Source organism: Somniosus microcephalus, chromosome 34 (genome assembly GCF_052327205.1).
Source record: "Somniosus microcephalus isolate GS21.2 chromosome 34, FLI_Smic_1.0, whole genome shotgun sequence".
NCBI classification, from domain to species: Eukaryota; Metazoa; Chordata; class Chondrichthyes; order Squaliformes; family Somniosidae; genus Somniosus; species Somniosus microcephalus.
Window position 1 is genome coordinate 12,755,073 of NC_141020.1, and position 23,730 is coordinate 12,778,802.

At 49.3% G+C, this 23,730-nt stretch overlaps 1 protein-coding gene across 1 annotated transcript in view; it reads left to right on the forward strand.

Moving 5' to 3' along the window:
* Positions 1-21,852, forward strand: part of LOC147096774 (transforming growth factor beta-3 proprotein-like) — a 64,030-nt gene extending 42,178 nt beyond the window's left edge. The window contains exons 4-7 of the mRNA XM_085973393.1: positions 496-579; positions 2,868-3,006; positions 5,007-5,163; positions 11,570-21,852. Coding sequence (XP_085829519.1) covers positions 496-579; positions 2,868-3,006; positions 5,007-5,163; positions 11,570-11,728 — 539 coding nt within the window. The 3' untranslated portion in view covers positions 11,729-21,852. The remainder of the gene's footprint in view (positions 1-495; positions 580-2,867; positions 3,007-5,006; positions 5,164-11,569) is intronic.
* The last annotated feature ends 1,878 nt before the right edge of the window (positions 21,853-23,730 follow it).

The window sequence follows — 23,730 nt, forward strand, 5'->3', positions numbered from 1 at the left end:
GGAAACGCAGCAGCCAATTTGTGCACAGCAAGCTCCCACAAACAGCAATGTGACAATGACCAGATCATCTGTTTTTTAGTGATGTTGATTGAGGGATAAATATTGGCCTCAGGACACCAGGGAGAACTCCCCTGCTCTTCTTCGAAATAGTGACCGTGGGATCTTTTACATCCACCTGAGAGAGCAGACGGGGCCTCGGTTTAACGTCTCATCCGAAAGACGGCACCTCCAACAGTGTGGCACTCCCTCAGCACCGCATTGGGAGCGTCAGCCTAGATTTTGTGCTTAAGTCTCTGGAGTGGGATGTGAACCCACAACCTTCTGACTCACAGGCAAGGGTGCTGCCCACTGAGCCACAGCTGACAGAGTACAGACTTAATGCTTTGTAATAAGTGTATTTCGTGCTTCAATATAAATGCTATTTGTTCAACGAATTTGACTGAATCTTTATACAGAGAACAAGACCCTCGATCCTCACGATATGTTTCCTTGCAGTGATTGACCAGCAGTTGAAAATCAGTGTCCACTGTCCTTGTGAAAACTCCAAACCGAGCAAAAGCCTTCAAGTGAAATTCTACGGTAATAATACCACCTTGTCTATACCACGACTTCGCCACAAATAAAATGAATCATTTTATTTTTCGAATAACCCGTTGTTCCGTTTCCCAAGCGGTGGGTGTTTGAATATTGAAAAGCTCATTAAACTTCATCTACTAAACAGGGGGTGAGGATAATTTTGTTGGCTCAAAGTAGAGGCTTCCTATCATCATTCTATATAGAAAGCCCCCCTCCCCTCCTCCGCCCCCACTCAAACCCTCGATTAGATTCCAGCCTGTAACTCACTCCCGGGTGTCTGTTATTCTATATATAAAACCCCCGAACCCCTCGATTAGACTCCAGCCTGTAACTCACTCCCGGGTATCTGTTATTCTGTATATAAACCACCCGAACCCCTCGATTAGATTCCAGCCTGTAACTCACTCCCGGGTATCTGTTATTCTATATATAAACCCCCGAACCCCTCGATTAGATTCCAGCCTGTAACTCACTCCCGGGTATCTGTTATTCTATATATAAAACCACCCCGAACCCCTCGATTAGATTCCAGCCTGTAACTCACTCCCGGGTATCTGTTATTCTATATATAAACCCCCCAAACCCCTCGATTAGATTCCAACCTGTAACTCACTCCCGGGTATCTGTTATTCTATATATAAACCACCCGAACCCCTCGATTAGATTCCAGCCTGTAACTCACTCCCAGGTATCTGTTTTTCTATATATAAAACCACCCCGAACCCCTCGATTAGATTCCAGCCTGTAACTCACTCCCGGGTATCTGTTATTCTATATATAAACCACCCAAACCCCTCGATTAGATTCCAGCCTGTAACTCACTCCCAGGTATCTGTTATTCTAGATATAAACCACCCGAACCCCTCGATTAGATTCCAGCCTGTAACTCACTCCCGGGTAACTGTTATTCTATATATAAACCCCCCGAACCCCTCGATTAGATTCCAGCCTGCAACTCACTCCCGGGTATCTGTTATTCTATATATAAACCCCCCGAACACCTCGATTAGAATCCAGCCTGTAACTCACTCCCGGGTATCTGTTATTCTATATATAAACCACCCGAACCCCTCGATTAGATTCCAGCCTGTAACTCACTCCCGGGTATCTGTTATTCTATAAATAAACCCCCTGAACCCCTCGATTAGATTCCAACCTGTAACTCACTCCCGGGTATCTATTATTCTATATATAAACTCCCCAAACCCCTCAATTAGATTCCAGTCTGTAACTCACTCCCGGGTATCTGTTATTCTATATATAAACCCCCCAAACCCCTCGATTAGATTTCAGCGTGTAACTCACTCCCGGGTATCTGTTATTCTATATATAAACCACCTGAACCCCTCGATTAGATTTGAGCCTGTACCTCACTCCCAGGGTATTTGTTATTCTATATATAAACCACCCGTACCCCTCGATTAGATTCCAGCCTGTAATTCACTCCTGGGTATCTGTTATTCCATATATAAAGCCCCCGAACCCCTTGATTAGATTGCAGCCTGCAACTCACTCCCGGGTATCTGTTATTCTATATATAAACCCCCCAAACCCCTCGATTAGATTCCAACCTGTAACTCACTCCCGGGTATCTATTATTCTATATATAAACTCCCCAAACCCCTCAATTAGATTCCAGTCTGTAACTCACTCCCGGGTATCTGTTATTCTATATATAAACCCCCCAAACCCCTCGATTAGATTCGAGCCTGTACCTCACTCCCAGGGTATCTGTTATTCTATATATAAACCACCCGTAACCCTCGATTAGATTCCAGCCTGTAATTCACTCCTGGGTATCTGTTATTCCATATATAAAGCCCCCGAACCCCTCAATTAGATTCCAACCTGTAGCTCACTCCCGGGTATCTGTTTTTCTTTATATAAACCCTCCGAACCCCTCGATTAGATTCCAACCTGTAGCTCACTCCCGGGTATCTGTTATTCTATATATAAACCCCCCCCGAACCCCTCGATTAGATTCCAGCCTGTAACTCACTCCTGGGTATCCAATATTGTGTATAGGCAGTTTGAGTTTTCATGAAGTATTTAATTTTAATTTGGGACTTGATAAAGTTTCAGCTTTTGGTGCAGGTCACTGTGTGTGCATGAAGTTAGCAGTTTGTGCATGTGTGCATTAGTAGGTGGGGGAGGGGGAGGGACGGAGGGTAACCCAGGACGAGGCGGTGGGGGGGGATCTGCTGAACCACATGGGAAATGGTGCGGGGGAGCGGGAGCTCGCGGGTGGGCTCCGTCACCTCTTTCACTTTCTTCTGTTTCGGAATACACAGTGAAGCCTCGGGGGGACCTGGGGATCCTCGCACAGCAGAACCCGAAAATGGAACACATTCTCATCATGTCCACCCCTTCGACCCGAGCCGAGGTGCACAGCCGAAGAAAGCGGGACCTCGACACTGACTTCTGCTTCTCGTAGGTGTTCCTTTCACCCTCCTGGTGTGATAAGAAAGAAAGAGTTGCATTTATATAGCGCCTTTCACGACCACCGGACCTACCAGAGCACTTTACAGCCAGTGAGGTACTTTTTTGAAGTGTAGTCACTGTTGTGATGTAGGAATCGCGGCAGTATATTTACAGCACAGCAAGCTCCCACAAACAGCGATGTGATAATGATGTGTGTGTGTGTGTGTGTGTGCTAGGCCGATGTAGCAGAGCCTGGTCTCCAATCGTCTTGAAGCCCCTTGCCATTGGACCAAGACCTTGCTCTGTCATGCCCCGTGTGGTAGCTGGTGTGCAACGGCCACCCTACGTTAAAAGAATTCACGCACAGACATCTTCCACCCTTTAAAATGAAGTTCGGGACCTGGAACGTCAGGACCCTCATGGACAACCCCAACAGCGACAGACCGGGACGCAGGTCCCGCATTTGCCTCATCAGTCACCTGAGGACTCATTTTTAATGTGGAAGCAAGTCACCCTCGGTTCTGAGGGACTGCCTAAGAGGAGAAGAAGATAATAACCAGATAGTCTCTGTTTTAGTGATGTTCAGAGATAAATATTGGCCCCAGGACACCAGGGATAACTCCCCATTTCATTCTGCAAAATAGTGGCCGTGGGATCTTTTACGTCCACCTGAGACAGCAGACGGGGCCTCGGTTTATCATCTCATCCGAAAGACGGCACCTCTGACAGTGCAGCACTCCCTCAGTCCTGCACTGGGAGCGTCAGTCTAGATTTTTGTGCTCAAGTCTCTGGAGTGGGACTCGAACCCACAACCTTCTGACCCAAAGGTGAGAGGGCAATCCACTGAGCCATGGTTGATGCTGCAGAAGACCATAGGTTCAGTCGCTGGCCTGTGCTGATCTAGGAACATAAGAAATAGGAGCAGGAGTAGGCCATACGGCCCCTCGGGCCTGCTCCGCCATTCAATAGGATCATGGCTGATTGAACCTAGACTCACGTCCACTTCCCTGCCCTCTCCCCGTAACCCCTAATTCCCTTATCTGCTAGGAAAATGTCTATCTCCATTTTAAAGTTATTTAATGTTGCAGCTTCCACAGCTCTCTGAGGTAGCAAATTCCATAGATTTACTACCCTCTGAGTGAAGAAGTTTCTCCTCATTCAGCCCCTCGAGCCTGTTCCGCCATGCAATCAGATCATGGCTGATCTCTATCTCAACTCTTCGTCTCCATAATCCCTTGATACCCTTACCCAACAAAAATCTATTGACCTAGATTTTGAAATTTTCAATTGCCCCCCCCCCCCCCCCACCACCCCAGCCTCCACAGCCTTTTGGGGGAGAGAGTTCCAGATTCCGAAGTGACCTGATCTCAGCCACTGTTAGGGCTACAGTTGGCATCTCCGCTGGAGAGGGGACAATCAGTCAGGTCACTGTCCAATGACAGAAGTGGCAAAGAGACAACAACAGCAACCTGCACCATTGTGCAAACCACTGCACTACCCAGTAGCCTCCCTCCACTCTGAATATTAACACCTTGCATTTATATAGCGCCTTGAGCGTAGTAAAACGTCCCAAGGTGCTTCACAGGAGCGATGATCAGACAAAGTTTGACACCGAACCACATAAGGAAATATTGGGACAGGTTGGTCAAAGAGGTAGGATTTAAGGAGCATCTTCGAGGAGGAGAGAGAGAGGCGGAGAGGTTTAGGGAGGGAATTCCAGAGCTCAGGGTCCAGGCGGCTGAAGGCACGGCCGCCAATGGTGGGCTGATTAAAATCAGAAGTGCTCAAGAGGCCAGAACTGGAGGAGCGCAGAGATCTCGGAGGGTTGTAGGGCTGGAGGAGGTTACAGAGATAGGGAGGGGCGAGGGCATCAGGTGAGGACAGGAGTGGTCTTGCTTGCGAGACTAGGGTTGAATAGTCTGCCCAGCACTCTGTCGAGGCGCGGTGGTCATGAGGTAATTTGATGAACGTTCTCCTAAAACCTTTTCTTGTGCATCCCAACCTAACAGGTCCACGGAGGAGAAGAACTGTTGTGTCCGCCCCATGTACATCGACTTCCGAAAGGATCTCGGCTGGAAGTGGATCCATGAACCCAAAGGCTACTACGCAAACTTCTGCATGGGTCCCTGTCCATATATATGGAGCACAGACACTCAGTACACCACTGTAAGTAACTGCAGCATCACCAACATTCCCAAACCCTGCAAAACCATTCCCACACAGTCTCCAGAAGATCACTCCATTCGTTTTCTTGTGACTGGAGTGTTGGCCGGTTATTAATAGCAGTATTTCAGCTCAACCACCCAGCGACCCATCAAAAACTCCCAGGGCAGGTACAGCACGGGTTAGATACAGAGTAAAGCTCCCTCTACACTGTCCCGTCAAACACTCCCAGGGCAGATACAGCACGGGCTAGATACAGAGTAAAGCTCCCTCTACACTGTCCCATCAAACACTCCCAGGGCAGATACAGCATGGGCTAGATACAGGGTAAAGCTCCCTCTACACTATCCCATCAAACACTCCCAGGACAGGTACAGCACGGGTTAGATACAGAGTAAAGCTCCCTCTACACTGTCCCATCAAACACTCCCATGGCAGGTACAGCACGGGCTAGATACAGGGTAAAGCTCCCTGTACACTATCCCATCAAACATTCCCAGGACAGGTACAGCACGGGTTAGATACAGGATAAAGTTCTAAACTGGTCCAGGAGCTCATATTGATTCTGATTTATTCCACTAGCATCCAACCTAGTTCTGCCCTTCTGTAATTTATATAAGTGACCCAAGTCCTCCCTAACCCATTAAGTTGAAATACAGTAATTGGTCCAGACAAACACAATCTAGTCTTGTCATTTTATAAGCCTCAATCAAATCGTCCCAAGTTCTCATTTTTTTATAAAGTATGCACAAATAGGATCCTAAGAATTAGGAGTAGGCCAGACGGCCCCTCGAGCCTGCTCCGCCATCCAATCAGATCATGGCTGATCCAGCTCGTTGGGCCTATCTGGGGAACTAAGGTGTTTTAAAGTGGGAATTAATGTTGTGGCCCTCCTCTGCACCCTTTCCAAAGCCTCAATAATGTGGTGAGGAGGCCGCAACTGGGCGCAGTATCCTGACTGAGGCCCAACCAAGGTTGTTTGGCAAGCAATGTGTGACATCATCATCCTGCGACAGAGGGCTGTGACTTGGCCTCTGCAAACAGGCCCCGGCTGTCCTCAGGAAGGATGGAAGCCTCGTCCTGAAACTCGTTTTAAAGTGTAGATAAAATAATAGAGCTGGATTTGAGCTGGCAAGTGCATGTGGGGGCGAGCAGCAGGGCTTTCAAGAGAAGTTGTGTGGAGAATGGAATTTCCCCTTTGATTCATCTGTGATTTGTCTGTGCTCTGGGTATCTGCGATTTGGCATCTCAGGGAAGTTTCAGCTGCTGAATTATTCAGTTAGAAAGATTTGGATTGGAACCCCCTTTTGATCAGGACTGTATCAGGGGGAGAGCACAGGGTTTGGTTCAGTGCGGGCATGAGGGAACGCCGACTGGTGATACTGCTCTCCGAGAGCAAGAAGGGTGGGCACAGAGATACATATACACTGATACAGAGACACGCATATACACTGATACAGAGACACGTGTATACACTTGTACAGAGACACACATGTACATTGATACAGACACGCGTGTACACTGGTACAGAGACACGCGTATACACTGGTACAGAGACATGCATGTACATTGATACAGAGACATGCATGTACGCTGGTACAGAGACACGCATATACACTGGTACAGAGACACGCATATACACTGGTACAGAGACATGCATATACACTGGTACAGAGACACGCATATACACTGGTACAGAGACACGTATATACACTGGTACAGAGACACGTATATACACTGGTACAGAGACACGCGTATATACACTGGTACAGAGACACGCGTATATACACTGGTACAGAGACACGCGTATATACACTGGTACAGAGACACGTATATACACTGGTACAGAGACACGCGTATATACACTGGTACAGAGACACACAGAAAAATGTAGAGGAACAGCAGGACCTTGGAGTGCATGTCCACAGATCCCTGAAGGTAGCAGAACAGGTAGATAAGGTGGTTAACAAGGCATATGGGATACTGTCCTTTATTAGCCGAGGCATAGAATATAAGAGCAGGGAGGTTATGCTCGAACTGTATAAAACACTAGTTAAGCCACAGCTAGAGCACTGCGTGCAGTTCTGGTCACCACATTACGGGAAAGATGTGATCGCACTAGAGAGGGTGCAGAGGAGATTTACGAGGATGTTGCCAGGACTGGAGAATTTGAGCTATGAGGAAAGGTTGGATAGGCTGGGGTTGTTTTCTTTGGAACAGAGGAGGCTGAGGGGAGATTTAATTGAGGTGTATAAATTATGAGGGGCCTGGATAGAGTGGATAGGAGAGACCTATTTCCCTTAGCAGAGAGATCAATAACCAGGGGGCATAGACTTTAAGTAATTGGTAGCAGGATTAGAGGGGAGTTGAGGAGAACACTTCTCACCCAGAGGGTGGTGGGGTCTGGAACTCACTGCCTGAAAGGGTGGTAGAGGCAGAAACCCTCATCACATTTAAAAAGTACTTGGATATGCACTTGAAGTGCCGTAACTTACAGGGCTACGGACCAAGAGCTTGAAAGTGGGATTAGGCTGGAGAGCTCTTTGTTGGCTGGCACGGACACGATGGGCCGAATGGCCTCCTTCTGTGCCGTAAATTTCTGATTGTATCTGATATGCACTGATACAGAGACGTACACGTTTCTGTGTCGAGTTAAAGGGAATGTTACAGCAGAACCGACGATCTGAGTTGCGTAAACCTGACGCGTCTGTATCTTTTATATTGCGGAGATACAGACTGTTGGAAACTGGAACCGAGGACTAAAGGTTAGCAGTGGTTCAGGCGGCATTTGAAAGAGATGATGGGAGATTTTTGGGTTGCTTTCTCTTTCAACTGCTGACTAGTCCCCTGTCACTTTCTGGCCTTGAAATGTCTAAATTTAATAAGCGCCCTGACCAGTAACACAGATCCAGCAGGGACTTTCCCCGGACTAGAACCCAGGGGGATTTCCTCGGCCTCCACAATTGTGTTTGACTTTCCCTAATGTGCTCTCTCTGGTCCAAAGGGACTTCCTCGCTGATCAGCTGGGGTTTTCCACCGATCCGAGAGATCCAGCTATTTCCATTGCTGCTCAGGGGCTGACTTGATGTGGTTTTGCATTGGAACAGAAGGAGGCCATTGCCTCTCGAGCCTGTTCCTCTACTCAGTTAGATCATTGCCGATCTGTACCTCAATTCTTTACCTGCCTTTGTTCCATGTTCCCTGACAGCCTCACCCAACAAAACTCTATCGACCTCAGTCTTGAAAGTCTCAGCATCCTTTTGGGGGAGACAGTTTCAGATTTCCACTGAACTTTGTGTGAAGAAGTGCTTGCTGATTTCAATTTTAAGATTGTGCTCCCCTCCCAGGGCAGGTAACAGCACGGGTTAGATACGGAGTAAAGCTCCCTCTACGCTGTCCCATCAAACACTCCCAGGGCAGGTACAGCACGGGTTAGATACGGAGTAAAGTTCCCTCTACGCTGTCCCATCAAACACTCCCAGGGCAGGTACAGCACGGGTTAGATACGGAGTAAAGCTCCCTCTACGCTGTCCCATCAAACACTCCCGGGGCAGGTACAGCACGGGTTAGATAGAGAGTAAAGCTCCCTCTACACTGTCCCATCAAACACTCCCAGGGCAGGTACAGCACAGGTTAGATACAGAGTAAATCTCCCTCTACACTGTCCCATCAAACACTCCCAAGGCAGGTACAGCACAGGTTAGATACAGAGTAAAGCTCCCTCTACACTGTCCCATCAAACACTCCCAGGGCAGGTACAGCACGGGTTAGATACAGAGTAAATCTCCCTCTACACTGTCCCATCAAACACTCCCAAGGCAGGTACAGCACAGGTTAGATACAGAGTAAAGCTCCCTCTACGCTGTCCCATCAAACACTCCCAGGGCAGGTACAGCACGGGTTAGATACAGAGTAAAGCTCCCTCTACGCTGTCCCATCAAACACTCCCAGGGCAGGTACAGCACGGGTTAGATACGGAGTAAAGCTCCCTCTACGCTGTCCCATCAAAAACTCCCAGGGCAGGTACAGCACGGGTTAGATAGAGAGTAAAGCTCCCTCTACACTGTCCCATCAAACACTCCCAGGGCAGGTACAGCACGGGTTAGATACAGAGTAAATCTTCCTCTACACTGTCCCATCAAACACTCCCAAGGCAGGTACAGCACGGGTTAGATACAGAGTAAAGCTCCCTCTACACTGTCCCATCAAACACTCCCAGGGCAATACAGCACGGGTTAGATACAGAGTAAAGCTCCCTCTACACTGTCCCATCAAACACTCCCAGGGCAGGTACAACACGGGTTCGATACAGAGTAAAGCTCCCTCTACACTGTCCCATCAAACACTCCCAGGGCAGGTACAGCACGGGTTAGATACAGAGTAAAGCTCCCTCTGCACTGTCCCATCAAACACTCCCAGGGCAGGTACAGCACGGGTTAGATACAGAGTAAAGCTCCCTCTACACTGTCCCATCAAACACTCCCAGGGCAGGTACAGCACGGGTTTGATACAGAGTAAAGCTCCCTCTACACTGTCCCATCAAACACTCCCAGGGCAGGTACAGCACGGGTTAGATACAGAGTAAAGCTCCCTCTACACTGTCCCATCAAACACTCCCAGGGCAGGTACAGCACGGGTTAGATATAGAGTAAAGCTCCCTCTACACTGTCCCATCAAACACTCCCAGGGCAGGTACAGCACGGGTTAGATACAGAGTAAAGCTCCCTCTATACTGTGCTGAGGGCCAACACTCACCCGGAACTAGACCAAACTCATTTCACACTGAACTCTTATAGCCAACAGACAGAGGTCACTCACCCCAGCAGTCTGGGCTGGGGATTGACGTAGGGGTGAAAGGTCAGTGAGCTGCATCCTCCCCTCCCCCCAGGCACTTTATTAAAATGAGGCTAATCTGCATAAAAGTTAAGCTTTGGAAATTTTCTAGATATTTTCATGAGAGATTTTTTACATTTGCAGATCATTTTAACAATGCGATAGGGCAGGATGTGTGTTTTTTTTTTACATCAATTATACAGAATTTACAGGACAGAAACAGGCCATTCGGCCCATCTGGTCTATACCTTTGTTTATGCTCCACACGAGCCTCCTCCCACCCCTCTTCATCTCACCCTATCAGCATAACCTTCTATCTCTTTCTCCCTCATGTGTTTATCCAGCCTCCCCTTAAATGCATCGATACTATTCGCCTCGACCACTCCCTGTGGTAGCGAGTTCCACATTCTCACCACTCTCTGGGTAAAGAAGTTTCTCCTGAATTCCCTATTGGATTTATTGGTGACTATCTTATATTTATGGCCCCTAGTTCTGGTCTCCCCCACAAGTGGAAACATCTTCTCTACGTCTACCCTATCGAACCCTTTCATAATCTCAAAGACCTCTATCAGGTCACCCACCCCTCAGTCTTCTGTTTTCTAGAGAAAAGAGTTCAGTCTTTCCTGATAGTTATAACCTCTCAGTTCTGGTATCATTCTTGTGAATCTTTATTTGGACCTTCTCCAGTGCCTGTACATCCTTTTCGTAATATGGAGTCCAGAACTGTGCAGAGTTAGTGGTCCAACCAAGGCTCTATCCAAGTTTAACATAACAAAAGTGTTGAAGTATTCAAGGCCACTCGGCCCTGGCCAAGCTCCTCTCAATGCTTGCCCACCTGTATGCGTGTATAAACATAGAAACATAGAAGATAGGAGCAGGAGTAGGCCATTTGGCCCCTCGAGCCTACTCCGCCATTTAATGAGATCATGGCTGATCATCCAAACTCAGTACCCTGTCCCTGCCTTCTCCCCATATCCCTTGATCCCTTTAGCCCGAAGAAATATATCTAACTCCTTCTTGAGTACAGGAAACTCTCTTTTTACCGGCACCTAAATAACCGGAAATCTCTCTTAACCGGCAAAATTCAGGAGTAGGTTCAGGTAAGTTTTACTTCATATTAGTGGCCGTGTAACCGGGGTTCCTGGATCTGTGGCCGTGTAACCAGGGTTCCTGGATCTGTGGCCGTGTAACCGGGGTTCCTGCACCTGTTGCCATGCAACAGGGATGCCTGGACCTGTGGCCGTGTACGGGGCTCTTGTACCTTAGTAAGCATACCTCTCTGTAATCTGGACTTTTTGATCAACCGGCAGCACGGCAGTCCCGTCGGTGCCGGATAAAGAAGAGTTTCCTGTATATTTAATGAATTGGGCTCAACTGCCTTGTGTGGTAGAGAATTCCACAGGTTCACCACTCTCTGGGTGAAGAAATTCCTCCTCATCTCAGTCCTAAAATGGCCAACCCCTTATCCTTAGACTGTGACCCCTGGTTCTGGGCTTCCCCCGCCATCGGGAACATCCTTCCTGCATCTAGTAAAACTAACGAGGTTGCCACCTCTCTCTCTCTCCTTCCCTTACAGGTCTTGGCTCTGTACAACATGCACAACCCCGGAGCGTCTGCCTCCCCTTGCTGTGTCCCCCAGGTCCTGGAACCCCTGCCTATCCTCTACTACGTCGGCCGTCAGCCCAAAGTGGAGCAGCTGTCCAACATGATTGTCAAGTCGTGCAAGTGCAGTTGAAGCTCCAATGGCAGGAGAGGCCAAAAAAATCTAGAGCCAAAAAAAGTCGAACCAAATTACGAGCCTCCAGATGGATTACATCAGCATGGACACGTTCAGCCCACGATTATCGTGAGAAAATAGAGGTTCACTGTTTGTTTGTTTTTTCGTTCGGTGACTGAGAAAGTCGTCCGCTAATTCCGGCCAGACCCTTCAAACTCATGTCTGTATAGTTTTAGGCTCCAGAAATCTAGCTCAGGCACAATTCTGAGTTTGGAATACTGATTTTAGTGCTTTTATTTTTTAAATGACAGATGTTCCTATAATTTATAAATCGAGGGCTCCGTTTGAACTGGTTTACTCCAGAGCCTGCTCAAAAATATTCCCATTCCTTAGTCACATTCCACGCTGCAGGGCTGAAGGCCTTGATTACTAGGCCTCGAAAGCCCCATTGAATCAAGGGCCACAGAAGTCTTCATCGCTTTCAACAGCAGCCGCGACCGACTGAGTTCCCATAACGCTTCATGTAAAAAAGCCTCCGAAACCAGTGCGGGAAAGTATGAGCAGCTGGTTAAGTGGGGCAGAGAAGGTCAAGGAGATGGATGAACTTTCTGATGCTCGGCACGGCAGCATTTTTGGGGAACGTGTTGCTACAGCCCTGACGCCTCCTTGAAGCCTGGCGGGAAAAACAGATTTAAAAGCAACAAACAAAAAAGGTTACACAACGACAGACTAAATGCATCACAAATCTGCTCCGATAGGGCAATGAAGCCATTGACATCAAGAAGAAACCTGCTTGAGAACGAGGGCCGAATAAACAGGGATGGGTTTTGTAATGGTAGCAGGTTTGGCTTGACTTTTAGACTTGAAAGTCAGACTCCTTGTTAACACAGTCCAGTCCGTTCTGAGTAGTTTATTTGTGTGTCTCAGGCTGCAGACAGGAATAAGGCCTCAATCTGGCACACCGACTTGTAAGATGTGCCGCCATCATTTCCTGCCAAACCAGCGTACGTCTTTCTAAAAATAATTGATTCTCAATGTTCTGCTGCTGACATCATTTTTGTATTTATGGGGCGGGAGGAGGATGGGGAGAAGTTGCTTTGGGTGGACTTTCTCACACTACTCTGTCCCTGGAATCCAACAGGGAATTCAGAAGGAACGTCTTTACCCAGAGAGTGGCGAGAATGTGGAACTCGCTACCACAGGGAGTGGTTGAAGCGAATAGTATAGATGCATTTAAGGGGAGGCTAGACAAGCACATGAGGGAGAAGGGAATAGAGGGTTTCGCTGATAGAGTTAGATGAGGAACGACGGGAGGAGGCTCGAGTGGAGCATAAACGCCGGCATGGACTGGTCGGGCCGAATGACCTGTTTCTGTGCCATATATCCAATGTAATCCCATGGATGGTCCCGTTGGTACCGAGCACTGAGAGGGTCAAACCGCGGCGTGGACAACCCGCGCACCAAGTGGTTCTCCATCTGCGGCAGTCGTCCTTGTAAGGCGACGATGTGTAGGAGCATCTTAACAGGACCGTTCCAACGTTTGAACCTCAAGAAGCCTCGGCTTCGCTCTCCCCACAGAAGCACGTTGCGTGGCGGCTGATCGCCTGCTCGATGTAGGCCATAGGCTGGGGGTGGGGGGGTGCTCACCAACTGAAGGCCCCCATCCGCCTCACGTTGTGCGTAGTGTATCTGGAATGTTCCGAACCCAACATTTCAGTGGGTGCTTTGCACCCATTTCAGTTCGGCCCATTGTGGGAAGTGCAGTCCATTCACTCATCGAATCAGAGAATGGTTAGAGCACAGAAGGAGGCCATTCGGCCCGTCGAGCCCGTGCTGGCTGTCTGCAAGAGCACTTCAGGGAGTCCCACTCCTCCCGCCCTTTCCCCGTAGCCCTGCAAATATTTTTCCTTCAGGTACGTATCCAACTCCCTTTTGAAAGCCACAATTGAATCTGCCTCCGTCACCCTTTCAGGCAGCGCATTCCAGATCCTCACCACTCGCTGCGTAAAAAGTTTTTCCTCATGTCGCCTTTGGTTCTTCTGCCAATCACCTTAAATCTGTGTCCTCTGGTTCTCGACCCTTCCGCCAATGGGAGCAGTTTCTCTCTATCTACTCTGTCCAGACCCCTCATGATTTTGAACACCTCGATCAAATCTCCTCTCAACCTTCTCTGCTCTGAGGAGAACAACCCCAGCTTCTCCAGTCTATCCACGTAACTGAAGTCCCTCATCCCTGGAACCATTCTGGTCAATCTTTTCTGCACCCTCTCCAAGACCTTCACTGTGGGAGTACCATCACCACATGGACTGCAGCGGTTCAAGAAGGCAGCTCACCACCACCTTCTCGAGAGCAACTAGGGATGGGCAATAAATGCTGGCCTTGCCAGCGATGCCCACATCCCATAAGCGAATTTAAAAAAACTTCCTAAAGTGCGGGGCCCAGAATTGGACACAATACTCCAGTTGAGGCCGAACCAGTGTTTTCTAGAGGTTCATCATAACACTCCTCCCCCACTCCCGTCGTGTCCCCCGAGTTTGTGACTCTCACCTGGAGATGCAGGTGCAAAGTTACGTTCCCTACCTCCATCCCGTCAGGCAACACTAGAGTAGCAACACACGTAGCCTCAGGCAGTCGGGACCTGAGGGCAGGTTACCTCCTCAAATAATCTCCCAAAAAAAAGCCAAATAGGAATAACAAGGAGCAAAGCCGTTGCCCGGCGGCCAGGGACGGCTTTGCCTTTGATGTGTTGGGGCTGTACCCGATGGTCAATGGTATTGGCTTGTGTCCAGTTAAATAATGATGGCACCGTGGTGCATTGGGCCAAGCTCTAGATTCTCCCTAACCACCATCGATCCTTCTAGTAGGCTGTCTCTGTTTATGGGGGGGGGGGGGTGAAAGGATCGAGTTTCTTTGACTTTCCCAATCTAACCAGGTGTGGGGGTTGTCAGTCATAGAGTCATAGGGGAAAAATTCAGTTGGTTTGCGCCTCCCTTTAGCGCCTTAAGAGGGCGCTAATGGGGCGCAAAGCAACTAGCGCCCGGGCGCGGCGATGTTTGCGCCGCTCGCGAAATTGACTAGACATTTTGCGGCGGCGCTAAACACTACCGCCACGATCTCCTGCGCCCGCAGATCGTGACGTCAGTCGAGCGTGCAACGCCCCGGTAGCGCCCCGGACCGGATATTGAGTGGCGCCCCCTGTCTTACCGCCTGCCGCTAGCAACGACAGGTTGAGGGGAGCGTTTTGCAGTCGGGAAGGGACTGGGGGAGCGCTATTTAAAGGCGACCGCTTCCTGCCTCTTTTTGTCGGCTACATTTTTGCACCACGCATTCTGAGAGAGAGAGAGAGAAAGAGACTTCTGGAGAGATTCAACGCTGTGTGAAGGAGTTTTGGGTACTGAGCAGCACTTTGCAGGTTCATTTTGATTTGATCTTCCTTGCATCGATTTAGAAGAGAATATGGGGACTGCACTCTGAGCTCTTTCCCTGGTCCTCTCCATTGTTCTTTCCAACAGATTTGATGTACAGGTCTCTCCAGGCCGAGATTCAAGGCTGCAATGAGCAGGGTGTGGATGGAGAGCAAGATCGACCCTCCCCTTTAAGAACTGGCCGGCGCCAGTGTGTCTTGTGTTCCATCGCTAACTGACATCACATGAGCTTCGCCAGCGCTCTGAGGTAGCGCCTCGCTTCTCGGCATTAGCGCCTTAAGAGAGGTGTGTAGCACCTGATTTAGCGCTCCAATCACCTCCACGGGCGATAGACGGCAAGTTTGCAGTCGGAGGCGATAATTAGCGCCAGGCGCTAATCTTTGCGCCCGACCGATAATCGCGCCCCAAACGGGGCGATACTGAATTTCTCCCCCATAGAGTCATAATGGCACAGAAAGAGGCCCTTCGGCCCATCGTGTCCACGCCGGCCATCAAGCTCTGTCTATTCTAATCCCATTTTCCAGCACTTGGTCCGTAGCCTTGTATGCTATGGCGTTTCAAGTGCTCATCTAAATGCTTCTTGAATGTTGTGAGGGTTCCTGCCTCTACCACCCTTTCAGGCAGTGAGTTCCAGATTCCAACCACCCCCTTGGTGAAAAAGTTTTTCCTCAAATCCCCTCTAAACCTCCTGCCCCTTACCTTGAAACTATGCCCCCTGGTTATTGACCCCTCTACAAAGGGGAAAAGTTCCTTTCTATCTACCCTATCTGTGCCCCTCATAATTTTGTACACCTCAATCAGGTCCCCCCTCAGCCTTCTCTGCTCTAAGGAAAACAACCCCAGCCTGTCCAGTCTTTCTTCATAGCTGAAGCGCTCCAGCCCAGGTAACATCCTGGTGAATCTCCTCTGCACCCTCTCCAATGCAATCACATCCCTCATATAGTGTGGCGACCAGAACTGCACACTGTATTCCAGCTGTGGCCTAACTAGCGTTTTGTACAGCTCCACCGTAACCTCTGTTATAGAATGTGAACATGCGGTGCCTTGATGCCACTGGTTAGTCCAACACTATTTTGCAGAACTCTTGAAACTGGGAGGGCTGCTTGCCTTCTGAGGATCCCGTTGAGAGGTGGGGGGTCAGGAAGATTCATTTCCTACCAGCAGGGTCACCCCGCTCCATCGCCCATTTTTAGTTCTATCCGCCCATCACTCGGGCAGAAGCGGCGGAAGGCTCCCATTGAGCAACTGATGCCCGCTGGGCAGCTTTGCTCCTGTGGTCAAGAGACGCGAGTTTGGACTCTGCAACCACTGCGAGAATGAAACAGCATTGCTTGGCGATTTGCCCACTGGATCCCCCCCGCTGTCATCTAACTGGGGAAGAGGGTTATATCCCTCCACGCCCTCGCCCCCCCCCACCTCTGTAACCTCCTCCACCTGTACAACCCTCCGAGATCCCTGCGCTCCTCCAATTCTAGCCTCTTGCGCATCACTGATTTCCATCGCTCCGCCATTGGCGGCCGTGCCTTCAGCTGCCTGGGCCCTAAGCTCTGGAATTCCCTCCCTAAACCTCTCCGCCTCTCTCTCCTCCTTTAAGATGCTCCTTAAAACCTGCCTCTTTGACCAAGCTTTTGCTCACCTGTCCTAATATCTCCTCATGTGGCTCGGTGTCAAATTTTGTCTGATAATCGCTCCTGTGCAGCGCCCTGGGACGTTTCACTATGTTAAAGGCGCTATATAAATGCAAGTTGTTGTTGTTGAGTGCTAACATGGACACTAACGGGCACCAGAGTGAATAGTATCAAGCCCACAGATCAGGGGCTTCTGACGAGGGAATGCGGGATTAGTTTGCCGGTGGTCCTTGTTGGATGGCTTTAACAGATGCAGGTGATCCAATAATTTGGGGCAATTGCTCTGCAGAAACACCGTTTTTTTATGGCAAATTGTCAAATATCCGAGTGCAGCCAAAGAGCCTCGGACTCCTGAAATAATGAAATGTCAAGGCGAAGGGTTCCGTCGTGTGGGGTGAGATATCTTTGGCGAGACACAGTCTCCGACCACCTCGCTAATGAAACACTATTTATTGCGAGGTAACTGCAAGAGTTTCTGTGACATTCTCCAGTTACTGAGATGGTCTCTGTTACTCGCACGCTGAAATGTGAATAAAGTGTCGAATGTAAGTAGCGCTTCCTTATTGTCACAGGGATGGGCTGAAGTGGGAGAAGCTGCTTTGTCCTGGTACTTGCTGTCCTGATACTACTTACAGCCAGTGACCTCCGGCCAGCTGTTAAACCGTGAACAGTCAACAATTCACCTGGCAGGGCTGGTACCAAGATTGTGACTAGACTATGGTTGGCCCATGGGCTGGGACTGGGATTGGATTGGACTATGGTTGGCCCATGGGCTGGGACTGGGATTGGATTGGACTATGGTTGGCCCATGGGCTGGGACTGGGATTGGATTGGACTATGGTTGGCCCATGGGCTGGGACTGGGATTGGATTGGACTATGGTTGGCCCATGAGCTGGGACTGGGATTGGATTGGACTATGGTTGGCCCAGGACTAGGACAGGGATTGGACTGGACTATGGTTGGCCCAGGACTAGGACAGGGATTGGATTGGACTATGGTTGGCCCATGAGCTGGGACTGGGATTGGACTGGACTATGGTTGGCCCAGGGCTGGGACTGGGATTGGACTAAACTATGGTTGGCCCATGGGCTGGGACTATGATTGGACTGGACTATGGGTGGCCCATGGGCTGGGACTATGATTGGAGTAGACTATGGTTGGCCCATGGGCTGGGACAGGGATTGGACTGGACTATGGTTGGCCCAGGACTAGGACTGGGATTGGAGTAGACTATGGTTGGCCCAGGACTAGGACAGGGATTGGACTGAACTATGGTTGGCCCATGAGCTGGGGCTGGGATTGGACTGAACTATGGTTGGCCCATGAGCTGGGGCTGGGATTGGACTGAACTATGGTTGGCCCAGGACTAGGACAGGGATTGGACTGAACTATGGTTGGCCCATGGGCTGGGACAGGGATTGGTGTAGACTATGGTTGGCCCATGGGCTGGGACAGGGATTGGCTTAGACTATGGTTGGCCCATGGGCTGGGACAGGGATTGGTGTAGACTATGGTTGGCCCATGGGCTGGGACTGAGATTGGACTGGACTATGGTTGGCCCATGGCTGGGACTATGGACTGGGACTGTGGATGGCTCAGTGCTGTGATTGGTACAGTACCTGCACTGGTATTGACCATTTACCTGCACTGGCACTAGGTTGAGCCTAACACAATTCCTACTCCAATACCAGCCCAAAGTCTCCACCGCTACAGGCCAGGAGCTGGTATGTGTAGCAAGGGGGCAAAGTGTTTCACTTCAAGGGGATTGAAAAATTGATACTGTTTATCTTGCCTTCTTCCTGCCCTGTCGGAGAGGTGTGTGAGTCGTGCTTGTGTAGGTGGATCATTTTAAGAACATGATAAACCCACTCAGATACCTAAACAGGACAGAGGACCCATTCCGGGAGCCCGATTGTAATTGTGAGCAAAGACAGTTTAATCTGAACCCTGGTGTTTTAAACACGAATCTTATTAGAAATAGCCGCCAGCACCTTGGTAAATATTCGGGACAACTTCGAGTTGAGTGAGGAGAGGAGGGCGGGTGGTTTACAGGCTGGAACTGTTCACACCACCAGCCAAACACCATGGGAACCGCGACATAGTGCTGCTTTCACTGAAAGCGAACAGTCATTTAAACTAATTGTGTCGATATTATTGAACATAGAGCTGGGAGCACTAGGAAAGATAGGGCTCCATCAGTTTTTTAAAATTCATTCCTGGGATGTGGGCGTCGCTGGCAAGGCCAGCATTTATTGCCCATCCCTAATTGCCCTCGAGAAGGTGGTGGTGAGCCGCCCTCTTGAACCGCTGCAGTCCGTGTGGTGAAGGTGCTCCCACAGTGCTGTTAGGGAGGGAGTTCCAGGATTTTGACCCAGCGACGATGAAGGATCGGCCGATATATTTCTGAGTCGGGATGGTGTGTGACTTGGAGGGGAACTTGGAGGTGGTTCCCATGCGTCTGCTGTCCTTGTCCTTCTAGGGGGTAGAGGTCACGGGTTGGGAGGTGCTGCCGAAGAAGCCTTGGCGAGTTGCTGCAGTGCATCTTGTAGATGGTACACACTGCAACCACGGTGCGCCGGTGGTGGAGGGAGTGAATGTTTAAGTTGGTGGATGGGGTGCCAATCAAGCGGGCTGCTTTGTCCTGGATGGTGTCGAGCTTCTTGAGTGTTGCCGGAGCTGCACTCATCCAGGCAAGTGAAGAATATTCCATCATGGGGCAAGACAAGCTTTCTAAACCACTTTCAGCTGTGCTCTTGTTCTGCAGCCTCAATAACGTTCCACGGCTGGATTAGAAACCTCTAGCTCCAATATAACCATCCACAATAAGAACCCTCAACAGACCACAAACTAGGCTATCAACGAACACAGCATGTGAGAGGGTTGCACTTCCTTCCGTGTGGTGTTCTTTATCTTTCTGAAGCACAGGATGAGAAGGCGGATGTTTGGATTCCATGTTTAGCCGGCTCTCTTTGACATGTAACTGCCGAGAGAGGAACTCAATGGATTAGCAATGCCGTAGACTAAACAACCGTGTTAAGTAAGAGGGACATTTGAGAGGAAAGATTTGGAGAAGAAAGCCTCAAGATAGGTTTTCCGATGTGGTCTCTCACTGGAATATTAGTGGGACAGCAGTATTGTACTTGTGTGAGTTCTCGACACCACACCCACTGTTAGACCTAGGATTCGGAAAGCAAAGGGATCATTTCATGAGGTTCCAGTCCCATCATGGGAGCCTAGGTCAGGCACAGGGCTATAACACAATAGGGCAAATGCTGCTGTCTGGTGAGGCTCCATGTTGGGAGTGGGCCTAATGAAAATACCCCTCAAAGTCCATTCAACACACCCCTCTCCCCCAATGTCCAATTTTCAGCAGTTCGATCTTTGGCCCAGGTTGTGAGAATTTGGTGCAATAATGGTCACGATTTGGCGTGACATTGTAAATACAATATATGGTAAGGGCCAAGTTTCCGAATGGCTGGCAGAAGTGCTCTTTCAGAATAGCAGCCCTATAGTGTTTCCTAAAGGCGCTAGCGGCAGTGCAGCAATTTGTTTCTTCCCTTCACGTTGCTAGGCTCTCCAATTTGGCCGTCTTGTGTGTCTTCTGGCAGAGCCGAGCTGGGTGGCCAACGCACCACACCGTTGGACTCTTGGGACACACGGTCAACCAGAAGGAGACACCAAGCCAGCAGCAGCAGCACCACCAGAGCCAACCTCCCTGTCCCGTATCTCGCTGCGCTGGGCGCAGTCAGGAGGCGCGTTCCTCGCCAGGTATCCCGCACTTCCACCGAAGTGAAGTTTTAGTTATTTTAGAATTGCACTATTAACATTTTTGGACATGTTTTGATATTTTTGAAATGGGGAAAAGTCTGAAACTATTTGTAAGAGTGTACATTTTTCCGGGGCGGTGAGTGTGTGTCTTTCCCACGGAGTCCCTGGAGTCATTGTGATTGCACAGAAAGAGCGCGGCCTACCGTATTTACTCGCTTATAGACCGCACCCCCCAAAACGCGAGCCTTCGCCCAGGGTAAAGAAATATTAACTCATTTATAGGCCACACCCCCCCAACTTAAAATGATTTTTTTTCGTGTGTGTGTGTGCGTGTGTTTTAAAAAGCACAGCTGATGATGAAGATTTATAGATACAGGAAACTCTTTCTTTATCCGGCACCAACGGGACCGGCGTGCTGCTGGTTGATCAAAAAAGTCCGGATTACAGAGAGGTATACTTACTAAGGTACGAGAGCCCCGTACACGGCCACAGGTGCAGGAGCCTCGGTTACAAGGCACTTGTGCAGGAGTCCCGGTTACATGGCCACAGACCCAGGAGCCCCTGTTGCACGGCCACAGGTGCAGGAACCCCAGTTACACGGTCACAGGTGCAGGAACCCCGGTTACATGGCCACAGATCCAGGAGTCCCTGTTGCACGGCCACAGGTGCAGGAACCCCAGTTACACGGCCACAGGTGCAGGAACCCCGGTTACACGGCCACAGATCCAGGAATCCCTGTTGCACAGCCACAGGTGCAGGAACCCTGGTTACACGGCCACAGATCCAGGAACCCCGGTTACACGGCCACAGATCCAGGAACCCCGGTTACACGGCCACAGGTGCAGGAACCCCGGTTACACGGCCACAGATCCAGGAACCCCGGTTACACGGCCACAGATCCAGGAACCCCGGTTACACGGCCACTAATATAAAGTAAAACTTACCTGAACCCACTCCTGAATTTTGCCGGTTAAGAGAGATTTCTGGTTATTTAGGTGCCGGTTAAAAGGGAGTTTCCTGGTGCAAATTGTTGCCCTTTCCCCAGCTTGATCAGAATACAGGAGCTCCATGGGAAAATCACACACCGCGATGTTTGAATTTTCTTCCTTAGTGAAACACAAAATGGTGCTTCACAATTGAATAAACACACTGGGTTGCTTTGAAACTCTGTGTAACCAATCTTTGATCATCGGTTCAGTATTATCAAAGCTCACACTGTCCCGTGTAAATGGTATCCCCCCCCACCTGCCCCCGACGTTTTGAATACTTTTAATGTATAGAACCACATTTGTAAATAGTTAATAAAGAATTTTACAAAGCCCTTCGGATACCTGTGTCTTGATTTATTTACCAAACTTGGCCTCTTATACTCAGTGTAATATTTTTCTGTGACGTTTTTACAAATAACTCCTCCCCCTCCCAACCTCCCCACTCACCCATCGATTGTGCGTCTGTATCTCTCCGCGATATATTCAAAATCTTAATCTGCACACGCTCCCTGTCAAGTTATTCCATTGTATATTTCTATGTAAACTTGTCACGTTGTAATTTCACCCTCCGCCAAGTGGGGGCACTGCAGTGGCGGGGGAGTGTGATTACAGAGTTAGAAGCTTACATGGGAAATTGCCATTGTAGGTGCTGAAATTGAAATTCGAAATGCTGTCAGAGTAAGGACAGAATATGGGACCTTAAAATGGGGATTGAATTATAGGAACAGGAGCAAGCCATTCAGCCCCTCGAGCCTGTTCATAGAATGGTTACAGCACAGAAGGAGGCCATTCGGCCCGTTGAGCCCGTGCCGGCTCTCTGCAAGAGCGCTTCAACTAGTCCCACTCCCCCGCCCTTTCCCCGTAGCCCTGCAAATTTTTTTCCTTCAGGTGCTTATCCAACTCCCTTTTGAAAGCCGCGACTGAATCTGCCTCCATCACCCTTTCAGGCAGTGCATTCCAGATCATCACCACTCGCTGCGTAAAAAAGTTTTTCCACCTGTCGCCTTTGGTTCTTCTACCAATCACCTTAAATCAGTGTCCTCTGGTTCTCGACCCTTCCGCCAATGGGAACAGTTTCTCTCTATCTACTCTGTCCAAACCCTCATGATTTTGAACACCTCGATCAAATCTCCTCTCGATCTTCTCTGCTCCAAGAAGAACAATCCCAGCTTCTCCAGTCCATCCACGTAACTGAAGTCCCTCATCCCTGGAATCATTCTCGTAAATCTTTTCTGCACCCTCTCTAAGGCCTTCACATCCTTCCTAAAGTGCGGTGCCCAGAATTGGACACAATACTCCAGTTGAGGCCGAACCAGTGTTTTATAAAGGTTCATCATAACTTCCTTACTTTTGTACTCTATACCTCTATTTATGAAGCCCAGGATCCCGTATGCTTTTTTAACCGCTTTCTCAACCTGCCCTGCCACCTTCAACGATTTGTGCACACATACGCCCAGGTCTCTCTGTTCATGCACCCCCTTTAGGATTGTAACCTTTAGTTTATATTGCCTCTCCTCGTCCTTCATACCAAAATGTATCACTTCGCACTTTTCTGCGTTAAATTTCATCTGCCACGTGTCCGCCCATTCCACCAGCCTGTCTATGTCCTTTTGAAGTCTATCACTCTCCTCCGCACTGTTCCACCACTTAATGAGATCATGGCTGATCTGTATCTTAATTCCATTTAACTGCCTTGGTTCCGTTTCCCTTAATACCCTTGTGTGACAAAGATCTAGCGATCTCAGCTTTGAAATTTTCAATTGACCCCCCAGCCTCAACAGCTTTTTGGGGGAGAGAGTTCCAGATTTCCACCACCCTTTGTGTGAAGAAGTGCTTCCCGACATCACCCCTGAACGGCCTGGCTCTAATTTTAAGGTAACGTCCCCCTTGTTCTGGACTCCCCGCACCAGAGGAAATATTTTCCCTCTATCTCCCCCATCAACTCCTTAAATCATCTTAAACACCTCAATTAGCTCGCCCCTTAATCTTCTAAACTCGAGGGAATACAAGCCCAGTTTGTGCAACCTGTCCTCGTAATTTAACCCTTTTAGCCCCCGGTATCATTCTGGTGAATCTGCGCTGCTCCCCATTATCGGCTTTTGCACGCAATGCCTCTGTTTATAACGCCCAGGATCCCACACGCTTTATCAACTGAAAATGTTGGAAATACTCAGCATAAGAACATAAGAACATAAGAAATAGGAGCAGG